Here is a 12,674-nt window from a genome sequence, read left to right on the forward strand (position 1 = left end):
GGATTAAGAAGATGTGGTGTATATATATACAACGGAATACAATGCAGCCATCAAAAGAAATGAAATCTTGCCATTTGCAATGACGTGGATGGAACTGGAGGGTATTATGCTGAGCGAAATAAGTCAATCAGAGAAAGACAGTTATGATCTCTCTGATATGAGGGATTTGAGAGGCAGGGCAAGGAATTTGGGAGGTAGGGAAGGAAAAACCTGAAAAAAGATGGGATTGGGAGGGAGACAAACCGTAAGAGACTCAATCTCACAAAATAAACAGGGTTGCTAGAGGGTAGGAGGGTAGGGAGAGAGTGGTTGGGTTATGGACATTAGGGAGGGTATGTGCTGTGAAATGTGTAAGCCTGATAATTTACAGACCTGTACCCCTGGCGCAAATAATACATCATATGTTAATAAAAATAATTTAAAAATGCATTTAATATACCTAAGCTACCAAGCATTATAGGTTAGTCTATCTTAAACCTGCCTAGAACATTTTCATTAGCCTATAGGTGGGCAAAATCATCAACACAAAGTTTATTTTATAAAGTGTTGGCTTTCTCATGTAATTGATTAAATACTGTACTGAAGTGATAAACAGAATAGGTGTTTGGGAACAGAATGGTTGTAGTGTATTGGCTGTTTACCCTCATGATCGTATGGCTGATTGGGAACTGTGGCTCACTGTCACTGTCCAGTGTCACAAGAGAGGATCGTACCACACATCACTATCCAGGAAAAATTTCCAAATTCAAAATTTGAAGCAATAGAGTTTCTACTGAACGTGTATCATTTTTGCACCATTGTAAAGTCCAACCATCATAAGTTGGGCAACATGTATATTAGCAACTTCCAACTTATAGGTGTTTGTATATGTGTTTAAAGTGTTTCCATGGGTACCTTTTCTTGGTATCACTTAGCCATGCTCAGAAAAACCTAGTGATATCAAAGTTCTCTGAGTCACTCTTCTAAAATTTTCCTTGGTGTTCTGATTAAGAGCTTTCCAACTGATGGGTTATAGCATGCTGATGCACCACAGACAGGATATGGGTGTGCTGAAATCATTAATTCCCTCAATGTTTCCATGCCTCTGGGGTGTGGGTTTGGACAGACCCTTGGACTAGGCATTTTACACTGTGAACAGCCCTGTCCAGGGCTCCGAAATGTAATTATTGTCGTTTCCTGTGAGTGAGAAGTTTGGGCAGTATTGTTCTGATGTATTGCACACTGTAAAAAATAATGTGTTTTAAGTCATTCTGACTCCCATCATTTATGATGTTTTTAGTTTCTGCAAGTTATGCTTCATTAGTATACTTATTCATCAGCTACTTAGGAAGTACTTACTATGGACTTGACTTTACTGTTTTCTACTTATTTTATCAAATAAGAAATAGGGAAACCACCTTTCATGTACCTGGTCACAAGATAGCTAATTCTGTTGTAATCCATTTGTGACCTGTTGTGGGGATAGTGATCAGGCAGAGCATCATGAGGTTTGGGACTTGCGAAGGACGTGCTGCAGACGGAAAGGCGCTCACCTTGGAAGCCATCAGAGCCTCTCATCTGGTTGGCCAGTGATAAGATGTGTTAGAGTAAGAAGCAGCAGGGGAAGAATAGCTCTGAATTGGGAAATGATTACAGTTTACTACTGATATCCATCTTACAAGTGTGAAGGGAGGAAGGCCAAATGGTTAAAAAGTTGCCAAACCTTCATTCATTCATGCCCTCAACATAATATTTATTATGCTACTGCCATGGGTCAGGCATTAAACTAGATGCCAGGAAAAATTTGTAAGAGGGAAAAGTAAAAAACAATACACATAAACACTGTTCTTGCACTCTTTGAGCTTTCAGTGGGGAAAGAAATGGGTGAATGGATTGATCACTTGATCAGTCGAGTATGTGAATATTTGTGAATCAAATATGTGCATATAGTACTGCATTTGTAACAAGTGCCATCAAGAATAGGTACATGGTATCAGCAAAGGAATATAACCAAGTAGGCAGGTCAAAAAAGAGACTTCTGAAGAAGTTACTATTGAGCTATGATCTAAAGAATGAATAGAAGCTAAAAAAGGTGAAGATGGAATATAGAAAATTTAAAGACAGAGTGAACAGCCTGAGCAATGGTTTTCTCTCATGAGAGCATGCATGGAGAGTAGTAGGGACCAAAAGACATCTGTGTGAGTAAAACCTAGACAGAGGGAAGGAGGTATATGATCAGCCTGGAGAGATGGGCAGAGAGCAGGTCCTGCAGAACTCTTGGTACCTAAAGTATGGCCAGCATACTAGCAGCATCAGCATCACCTGAGAGCTTGTCAGAAATGCAGAATCTCAAACTCCACGCTATGCGCAGAATTAGAATCTACACTTCATGAGACTCCCAGGTTGTTCACATGCATAATAAAGTTTGAGAAGCATTTCTGTAGGCCATATCGAGGATTTTGTTTATCAGGAAGAAGACTTCCATATTGTCCATGGCAGATGACTAAAAAATAATCCCTGTGCTATTTAATGATCATTTTAAAGGAACATCTAGACTTGAACTTAAGACATTTCTTTGTCTAAAACTTCTAGTCTGGTGGTAATGGTTCAGAAATTTAAAGCTCAGAGGAAAGGCTGATGGAATAAGATATCTGGTAACATTGTATTCTGCATCTGCCACCTTCACAGATTTTTATGCATTGTATGGTTCTAGTGTGCCTAGAGGAATGTTTTTTTTGTTTGTTCGTTTTTGTTTTTGTTTTTCTTAATGAGAATGCTTGACATGTTCAGAGATAGGACCTGATTCTGACAGGTTAGAAATGCTAGGAGTCATGGTAGGTTAAAAGTGAGGCTGAAATAGTTTATAACTTTCCAGAAACATGTTGACTGAATGAATGAACTTTCTTACTGTTCCTTGTGCTGAAATACTTTGACATCATAGTCCCTAGGTAGCATATCTACTGATTCTAAAATAATATATTCATCTCTTATCTGGTTATTCAGCACTACTGTTTTTTATTTTTTTTAATATTATTATTTTTTTAAAGATTTTATTTATTTATTTGACAGAGATCACCCAAGTAGGCAGAGAGGCAGGCAGAGAGAGAGAAGAGGAAGCAGGCTCCCTGCTGAGTAGAGAGCCCGATATGGGGCTTGATCCCAGGACCCTGGGATCATGACCCAAGCCGAAGGCAGAAGCTTTAACCCACTGAGCTACCCAGGCGCTCCCATTACTGTTTTTTTTTTTTTTTTCAAAGATTTTATTTATTTATTTGACAGAAATCACAAGTAGTCGGAGAGGCAGGCAGAGAGAGAGAGGGGGAAGCAGGCTCCCTGCTGAGCAGAGAGCCCGATGCGGGACTCGATCCTAGGACCCTGAGATCATGACCTGAGCCGAAGGCAGCAGCCTAACCCACTGAGCCCCCAGGCGCCCCCCATTACTGTTTTTTAAATACATCTTCAGTTCTCAGATTTTTGGCCTAAGTTTTATTTTTTAAATCAATGAATGATTAAATAGCATGTGTTACTTTTAAGTGCCTGAAAGGCACATGATTTCCGTAATAAGCAAAATTTTAAAACTATGCTAAATTTATAGATCATCTATTCCAAGGAACCAAAGCATTTTCTACTTACTATTTTATAAATTATCATCATAGGAAGTGTTTAGAGGTGTGGTGAAAGGGTCATATCTCTTCAAAGGAAAACAACATTGGGAGAGATTGACATTGGTTTGGTTTCTTGGGTTTTAAAAATAGAGCTTTTTTGTTCTCTACTGTGACAACATGCTATAGAAGAAAGAGTACTGAACCATCTGTCAAAAGCTCTTACCTTCTGGCAGAGTTGTATCTCCTCTCTCTGAATCTTTCTTCTTTCGTGAGATAAAAACTTCAATTAATTTCCAGTATTTCTTATAGTACCAAGGTTGTATGACTTTATAGGTTGCCCAGTGTTACTCTCTATAAGAATAGCCAAAGACTTCCTGATGGTGTCCATTTGCTCTAATCATTGTAAGTGCTCAGGAGAATTTTAAATCAAAAAAGTTAATGTCAGTTTAACAATACTGAGATATTTGGTTGACTTCAAAATCCCATCTAGGAGTACCTTAGCAATGCATGGGTAGTTTAGTAAATTTAATTCTAAGGAATGAACTGATAAGCTCAGGGAAGTGTAATTCTTATATTGGTAATTATTAAATGGGGAGAAAAGTCACAGAATAAGAAATATAACATAATCCCACTTACACACCCAAAGAACCAGAAAAACAAAGTTAAAGTAGCAAAAGATCTTAAAAGATACAAATGTTGGAGGTGCCTGGGTGGCTCATTGGTTAAATGTCTACCTTCAGCTCAGTTCATGATTTCAGAGTCCTGGGATCAAGCCCTACATCGGGCTCTCTGCTCATCAGGGAGTCAGCCTTTCCCTCTTTCTCTCCTTCTGTGTCCTCTCTGTCTCAAGTAAATAAATAAAACCTTAAAAAATACACACACACGCACATATGTGTGTGTGTCAAACTTTGAACTGTATTTCCCTTTGGAGAGGTATTTATTGTGTGGGTGGGAATATGGGATGGGGTAGATAAGATATATTTCTTTTTTTTTTTTTTTAAAGATTTTATTTATTCATTTGACAGAGATCACAAGTAGGCAGAGGGGCAGGCAGAGAGAGAGAGGGAAGCAGGCTCCCTGCTGAGCAGAGAGCCCGATGCGGGACTCGATCCCAAACCCTGAGATCATGACCTGAGCCGAAGGCAGCGGCTTACCCTTCTGAGCCACCCAGGCGCCCGATAAGATATATTTCTGTTTTATTCTATGTACATCTTTTATTTGAATTCTTTAATCATATATTCATATATTTTGTAATTTAGGAAAATAAAATTCGTGTATAATGTCTCTAGAATTCAACAAATTTCACTATCTGAGCAATACAAATTTGCTTTGGAAGCTCATCATGGAAAATAATTGTTGAAACCTGGAAAGAAATCATAAGAAACCATCTCCTCTGTGGTATATAATGAAGCATAGGAATTAAACCATTATGATACCTTAATAGAAATAACTGATTTTTTTCTTCAGACCTTCAAGACATTCCATATTCTGACTGGTGTGAGCAGACGATCCATAATCCCTTAGAAGTGGTTCCTTCTAAGTTTTCGGGGATTTCTGGATGCAGTGATGGAGTGTCTCAAGAAGGCTCAGCCAGCAGCACCAAAAGCACAGAACTGCTGCTAGGTTAGTTTGCAGATTTACATCCAAGCATTGTTAATAAAACCATACTTAGTTTTGTTGTTGTTGATAAGTATTGGAAATTATCTCAAAACTACAAGTCAGTTTTATTCAGGTGTACTTAGCCAACTGTTAGAGCTACTCTTGGGTATCCTCTTAGCCTTCCTCTTCCATTAGAATTTTGATCCCAAAATGATTGACAGATTCGGGGCAATTTATCTCAGTTTGAGATCTTTAGGTAAGATTTAAAGAATCTCACAAGTTGCAATCATTTTCTATTATGATAAAGATAGAATATTTTCATCTTTTTTTTAGGTGTTAAAACAATTCCAGATGATACACCAATGTGCCGTATACTCCTTCGCAAAGAAGTCTTGAGATTAGTCATTAATTTGAGTAGTTCAGTATCAACTAAATGTCATGAAACTGGCCTTTTAACGTAAGTAAACTATAAACATGGCTATTCTTTGTTCTGCTTTTTAGGGTGAAAAAGATCCTTGAAATACTTCAAAAGTTAGACTAATTAGCTTACATCAGTAGTTCTGCATGGTATATCTGTGTGAGGCTAGATTTTCTTCACATACTTCAACCAAAATAACGTATGGTCAAAGATTGAACACAGAAATAAGTATGTGAATCCAGCTATCTTCTATTAAGCTGGACTTTAAAGAGATCTGAAAAAATGTAAAATACCACTCCTCTCACATTTTTGGTTTTAAAAAAATTATTTTTCATCAAAATGTAAATATTTATGGGGTACCTGGGTGGCTCAGTCAGGCATCCGACTCTTCATTTTGGCTCAGGTCATGATCTCAGATCGAACCCCATTTTGGGCTCTACACTTAGGGCAGTCTGCTTGGGATCCACCTTCTTCTTGTCCGCCGGGCCCCCACCGCCCGCAACCCAAACACCCCCACCCTTGCTTGCTCACTCTCTCAAAAAAAAAAAAAAATATATATATATATATATATATACATTTATGTTAACAAGTAATGGGTTTGTTTTTCAAATGAATTAAAACATATTTTGAAGTTTTCTCAATTTTAATTTCTAATATGGTAATTAGCAATGGCCAAGGCCCACAGAAAACAAGCTTTTGGGGGGGGTCTTCTTTAATTTTTAATAAAGTATGCGAATCCTGAGAGTGAACAGTTTGAGAAAGGCGGCCTACCCAAAAATAAGTGATATTTTCTTGGTTTAATTTTATCCCTAATTTTCCTCTTTTCTTGTAATAAAAGTTGCAAGATTTTAATTTTTTCTCCCCTAAATCATAGCAACACAATAAAGGAAGATTCAGATTGAACTATGACCATCATTGATCTATGCTATTAAAATAGTGCGGTCCCCCAAAGAAATGCAGCTCAGAGTCTCCTGTGGCTCTTTTAAAAGAACTGTAACTCAGATGCCAGGGTCCCCCTGCAGACCTCCTGGCCAGATGCTCCAACAATAGTGGGTCCTTAGCCTGTGTGTTACCCCAGTGCCACCCTACCCCCGCTTCTGCGATGCTATCTTAGCTAAAAGCCAGTGTTGGAAGGTAGAAAGATACAAAGAGCCCAGTCAAGGATATTTTAAACTTAATTTTGAAAATAGTTTAGTCATCTTAGGCTGATAAATAAGTTTTGCCATTTCTCATGCTAGTGAAAAAGAATATTTCTGACTCTCTTAATCATCTTAAGAAATAACCCCAAACTTAAAATATCTACTTAAAGTTTGAGGTAGAAATATTTAATATTTTATATTCTTATGCCATCATTCCAAATATACCATCTGATCAATGTCTGGAGGAAAAAAATATTTAAAAACTGGTATTTTGGAAGGAAAAATAGTAAGTCATTATTAATAGTTTTTAATCACACTATCATCTTTTCTTTGGTTTTAGAATTAAAGAGAAGTATCCTCAAACATTTGATGACATCTGCCTTTACTCTGAGGTTTCCCATTTGCTCTCACACTGCACATTTAGACTTCCATGTCGGAGGTTCATACAAGAATTATTTCAAGATGTACAGTTTTTACAAGTAAGTAAGATTTGTATTTCTGAAATTTAACTTTCAAGAATAATTCTGTGTTTGGGGTTAAGAGAGAGATTCCATCTGTCAATAACACTAGAAGGTCATTCACAGTTCACCACTTCTTTCCTAGATGCATGAAGAAGCAGAGGCTGTGCTGGCAACACCACCAAAGCAACCTATAGTTGATACATCTGCTGAATCCTGACCTCATGGTTATGATGTATATAGATGAATGCTATATATATTCATATTTGTGGATTTCCTAAAAGCCTCAGAAAATGCTGGCTGACTGGGCAGCAAAGACAGGAGTATCTTCTGTTCCAGCCATTACTGGTACACGCACAGTTGGAACCGCAGACTTCCCTAACCAAAACAACTTCCTCTTTTCCCTGTTGAACCCTCTGGGGGTTCATTGCTCATTACCACAGTTTTACGAGTTTTAGTTTCCATAATATGCAAGAGCCAAGCACTGAATACCTACATAGGTGTTTTCTATTTTTTCATTTTAAGAGCATAATAACAGTGGAACAATAATAGGATATCCAGAAGCACCCTTCACACAGTTATTTCTGAATTCTTTTTTTAGGATAAATATAAAGATGCCTTGTTTGTTAACTAACTCCTGGAAACCAGGAATCAGTGTCTCTGAGGCTACACCCTGTCCCACAGTGGGGTGTGCTGTAACTGCTGGTATTAGAGGGGGAACTTCGGCCCTTCCACATTTTTCTTAATATTTGTAACACTACTTCAGAGGTTTGTAACCTCAAAGCAAAAGAAGAGCCTCAACAACCCAGGACTTGTAAGTTATTTTTATGTTACTAGACTTGCAAACAGTTTTGTTTTCTGTCTCTTCAGTTTTGTGGCAGTGTGTTAGTATAGGTTATTTGAACCAATTAAGGTTTTTCACTACAGTTCTTGATTCAAATCAGAATGTCATTTTATAATTCAAAGTATTTCCCAGTTGTAAACGCACATGTTTTCAGTGGACTCCTCATTTTCATCAACTTCCCATGTCACCATTTGAGACAGGAACTTGAACAAGTGCTATTAATTGAGACCTAAAACAAAAGAAAGCAGTAACACTTTGGATCCCTTGACAGAGAAGTTTGCCTTCGGTTTACACATTCCATGGGAAAAGACGAGCCATATTTCCTTTTTAAAAAATCATAAATGCAACTTGAATTATGATTAAAAATTGTAGTGAAAAGCCTTAAGTACCAGATTTTAAAGCAGCAGTAATTTAATTATTTTCTATCAGTGTTCTTGTTTTGCACAAACTGAATGCAGTGATAGGTGAGTTTATCAGTACAGTCATTGCCTTTATCATATTTGTGAAGTTATTAAGTTGATGAGGGCAAGGTTTTGTTTATTTGTGTGTTTAATTTGTATATGTTTAAAGATATTTGGAAATCTTTACAGGAATTAAACATATATGCAAATTTGTATATAAAAATAGCATGGCCATCACCAGTAGAATGCTTGTAAATTAAAGGATTATCTTTTTTGAGGTCTATATATAAATAGAAAAAAATCCAGCTGGACTGATTAGGACCCTTTTTTTAATTCATTTGTTTATACCATTTTTACAGTTAACACATCAGCTTTGACACAGTCCTAGTACTTTGAGTAATATTTTCCCATAGTACAGATCCTTTTTATAACAGGCTTGTTCTTTGAGATCTCTGTAAAGAACCCTGTGAACTAGAAAACGTAACTCACAGAGATAGTTTTTGTTTTTTGGTTTTTTTGTTTTGTTTTGTTTTGGTTTTGGTTTTGTTTCTTTTTAATTTACTGGCACTGAAAGTTCCAACTGGGATGAAACATTTCATCTCACTTCGTAACACCTCTTCGACTGCACTTCAGTGAATTGTTCTTACATGCACTGTGTAGCAACTTACATTTATAACAAAGCAGATAAGGGCTGTAAGCTGCTGCTTATGTTAAAAAGTGGTTCTTCAGATTTTCTCTCATAAAATCCAAGTGAAAATAAAATATTTTTTTTAACTTTAATTTATCACTGAACCCAAGTGTTTATTTAAATGTTAACAGTACTATTAAGAACGTTGCCTGTCACCTTGGTCTTTGGTCTTGGATGACTAAAATGCCTTCCAGAGAACCAAATGTCAGAGTTACTAGACCAAATAGTGGTTAAAAACTCCAAAGGAGGTAATTTAGTAATCTTATTCATAATGGGGTTGACATATTTTAGACATTCATTTTAAACACTACCTCAATTAATATAGAATATAAAATCTGTGGTTTAATCCCTCAAAAGTTAACAGTAATTCTTTGTCACACACACACACACACACACACACACACACGCACGCACACAACTGTCCCCATCCTGGACCCCACTTCACTCATCCATCTTGAAATGAAGTCTCTGTTACTATTAGCTTGAACAGTTTGACTATTACCTTGAAAGACATGTATGTATACATTATAATAATTGTCTGTAGCACTTAGTTTGGAGAGACAAGAGTTTTGTGGTTATCAGTAATCTAAGAAAAAATGTCTGTACTTAAATGCATAGTGCTATTTGGTTTATCCATATTTCACTGACAGGTCTAATACGTTTTCAAGTACTCATCTGTATAAAGGTAGACTTTTATGATGAAAAATGCTCACATGCAGTGCCAAGTGATTAACTTAGTGTTTAAAAATATTAAATTATAGCAGAAAAGATTAGGAATGGTGTCAGTGGTAATAGAAATAATTGAAAAAATCATCTATAAATAATAGATACTACCAGACTATAAAATACCAAAATAATGTCAATACTGTAGTTTTTCAAGATTTTAGAATTAATCTTAGTCCTATAAATTTGTACTATTGGTAATTACTGAACAATTTGGAGGAATTTGGGCAGTTGTGCTGGTTGTAAACTGTGAATATCTAATTGTAAAGTGAACTGTCATTTCTAATTGAAATTTTTTTTCAAGAACAGATTTCAGCTTCACATACTAAGTAAATACTGGTAAATAATAAGGAAATTAGAAATTAGTATTAATAATTAAATATGGTCTAAAATTTCTTATACTTTTATTTCCTATTTATGCCTAGGTAGATTTGAAGGGGTAAGTCTCCCTAATAAAAATTTTTCTAATAAAGATTAGTAGCATAAGTACATTCTGTAAGACAGCGACATTAAAAGAGGCTCTTTGGAGGGATATACATTCTTATACTAGTTATTCTAACATCATGTGTACAAGGTCTTTTGAAATGGTAGCTTTTTTAGCTCTTTTATCCAGAGCTTGAGATAATTAAAGTTGAGTTTTTCAGGGCATATTAAAGTGTTCAACAGTGAGGTTTCAATGCTTATTTAGATTTGTCTACTGCTCTTTATAAATTTTTTTTTTCATTCCATTCAGAGGATGCCTTTTATCCCCACATTAAAGCACAGATCATTGAGCAATAAAAACTAATCAAATTGTCATCCAAATTATAACTGCAGTTGTTTTTGCATGGTAAGAGTGAGGTGCTAATTTTGTGTGAGATTAGCTTTGTAAAACTACCTTGGGAAAAAGTCCTTTGGAGTTAAGGTTTTCCCCCTTTTGTTTTATGCTTCCAGTGTTGTCTAAAATTCACAGTCCATTAAACTTGGGAAAAAAGAAAAGGTAGAATTAACAGAGTTTTATGAGAAGAACTGATGAAATAAAAGAACATTTCAGGTTTTCCAAAATGTAAGTTGGGAAAGGTCTCCCTTGGCTCCCCATTCAGGAAATCCATTATCACAAGCTTAATTTCAAGAGTATCACTACAGTGAGAGTATCATTATAACAGTGTCCTAGTGAAATGGATAGCAGTGCTTATCAGACAATATTGAAATCTGTGAGAATCTTTCTAGGAACATTCTTTTTTTACTTTAAGTTCCAGGTTCCCAAAGTATTTCTCATTCATAGTAGGTTTTTATGACTCACGCAGGATGTGGCTCCCCCCTCCCCCCGCACTGGAGTATTTTTATAATGTAGGTGGATAGCTATGCCACAGCATGCAATAATTGCACATCTTGTTTTTCTTTACAAAATATTTAATTTGAAAAATATAATTTATGCCAAAAACTATACCTTGTAATTTTGCCACTAAATAGGTTGATTTAGCACAAAATACAAAGTCTTGGGGCAGAGCGGGGGAGAGATAAAAATTTTTCATAGATAATAGTTGAAAAATGCTCCTTTACTGGCCTGACAGAAACCCTGAAGCTGCATTGTAAAACAAATGGTGTAAATTAGTTTTGAAAAGTGGTAAGGGATTGTGAAAAAAATCTCAGACTTACTGCTCCCTAGCCACATGATATCCTTTTTTTATTTAGTAATAAGCTGCTACATATTTGGAGGTTCTGGTGTTTGTAGGTCACTGAACAGACATTGAAATCTGATTTATATTGTATAACTGTAACATAGAAGAAAAAGTATTTATATATTTTCCGTAAGAATATTTCATTGAGTTCTGTATAATTTAAAGAAGGTTTGTCCCCAAATGGTTTTGCTCACCTTGATTTTTTGTGTGTGTGTGGTTTTCTTGTTTTTGTATAATGTGTACAGTTTATGTCAAGGGCATTAAAAGCCTCCTGAAGCATAGTCTTATCAAAGGGATACATTGTTAATAAAATGTACTTAAAATTCTTAAAACTTGTGTTCTGTTTGAAGTTTTAAACAATCAGTGTTGATTTAATTATGTACCATAGAGGCTGACACATGTGACTCCCAGTAAAAATGATTTTTAGGTACCACAGGTAAGAGTCTAGTTCAGTAATACATTAGTGGCTCATCCAGATGTTTTGAGAGATCTACACTTAAACATTCTTCATAATCTAATCAAACAAATAACTTTACAGGTTTTATTTTTAACTTGAAATCATTATGGAGTGTTTGAAAAAATGGATCTATCTTTAGCCAGAATAGTTCTGAATTTTTTGAGGAAATAATATACAATAAAGACGATGAGTATGATGGTGACATTTCTGTGGAAGGTACTTGATTTCTCAGGCAGAAACTGTCTTGATCAGATGGGCTATCAGTACAGCCACCTAGTGGCAAAAGAGAATACCACGAGGGAAATTACCAAGGCTGGAAAATAAAATTCAGTGTCAAAGCCAGGTCAAAGCTAGTTTACAGTTGTCTAAATGTGGTAAAATATATATCTCACTTTCAGAAATAGATTTGTTTGGATAGATTGGTCTTTAGGCACATTTCTGTATATCATTTTCCCATCGCCTTCTGTGTATGTTTGTTGGTCAACAAAAACAGAGTTGGCCCCAAAATAAACTAAAAGCAGACTTAATAATCATTAGACAGCTGATCTTTGGAAAATGTGGACCTAAACTTCAGAAAGTTTGTTTCATTTGAAAAAACCCGATTCTCTGGTACATAAAAGTTCTCAAAAATAAAGTATCGTCTTAGTCCATTCAGGCTGCTATAACACCACCACAGCCTGGGTAGTTTACAAACAACAGAAA

The 12,674-nt window shown here is 35.9% G+C and overlaps 1 protein-coding gene across 10 annotated transcripts in view; it reads left to right on the top strand.

Moving 5' to 3' along the window:
• The window catches only part of RICTOR (RPTOR independent companion of MTOR complex 2), a 129,455-nt gene extending 117,607 nt beyond the window's left edge, over positions 1–11,848 (top strand). For all 10 annotated transcript variants that reach the window (XM_032337544.1, XM_032337543.1, XM_032337546.1 and 7 more), the window contains 4 exons: positions 5,052–5,207; positions 5,517–5,640; positions 7,081–7,219; positions 7,344–11,848. In XM_032337544.1, coding sequence (XP_032193435.1) covers positions 5,052–5,207; positions 5,517–5,640; positions 7,081–7,219; positions 7,344–7,418 — 494 coding nt within the window. In that variant the 3' untranslated portion in view covers positions 7,419–11,848. The remainder of the gene's footprint in view (positions 1–5,051; positions 5,208–5,516; positions 5,641–7,080; positions 7,220–7,343) is intronic.
• Positions 11,849–12,674: the final 826 nt, after the last annotated feature.

The sequence above is a fragment of the Mustela erminea genome, chromosome 3, assembly GCF_009829155.1.
Source record: "Mustela erminea isolate mMusErm1 chromosome 3, mMusErm1.Pri, whole genome shotgun sequence".
Classification (NCBI taxonomy): domain Eukaryota; kingdom Metazoa; phylum Chordata; class Mammalia; order Carnivora; family Mustelidae; genus Mustela; species Mustela erminea.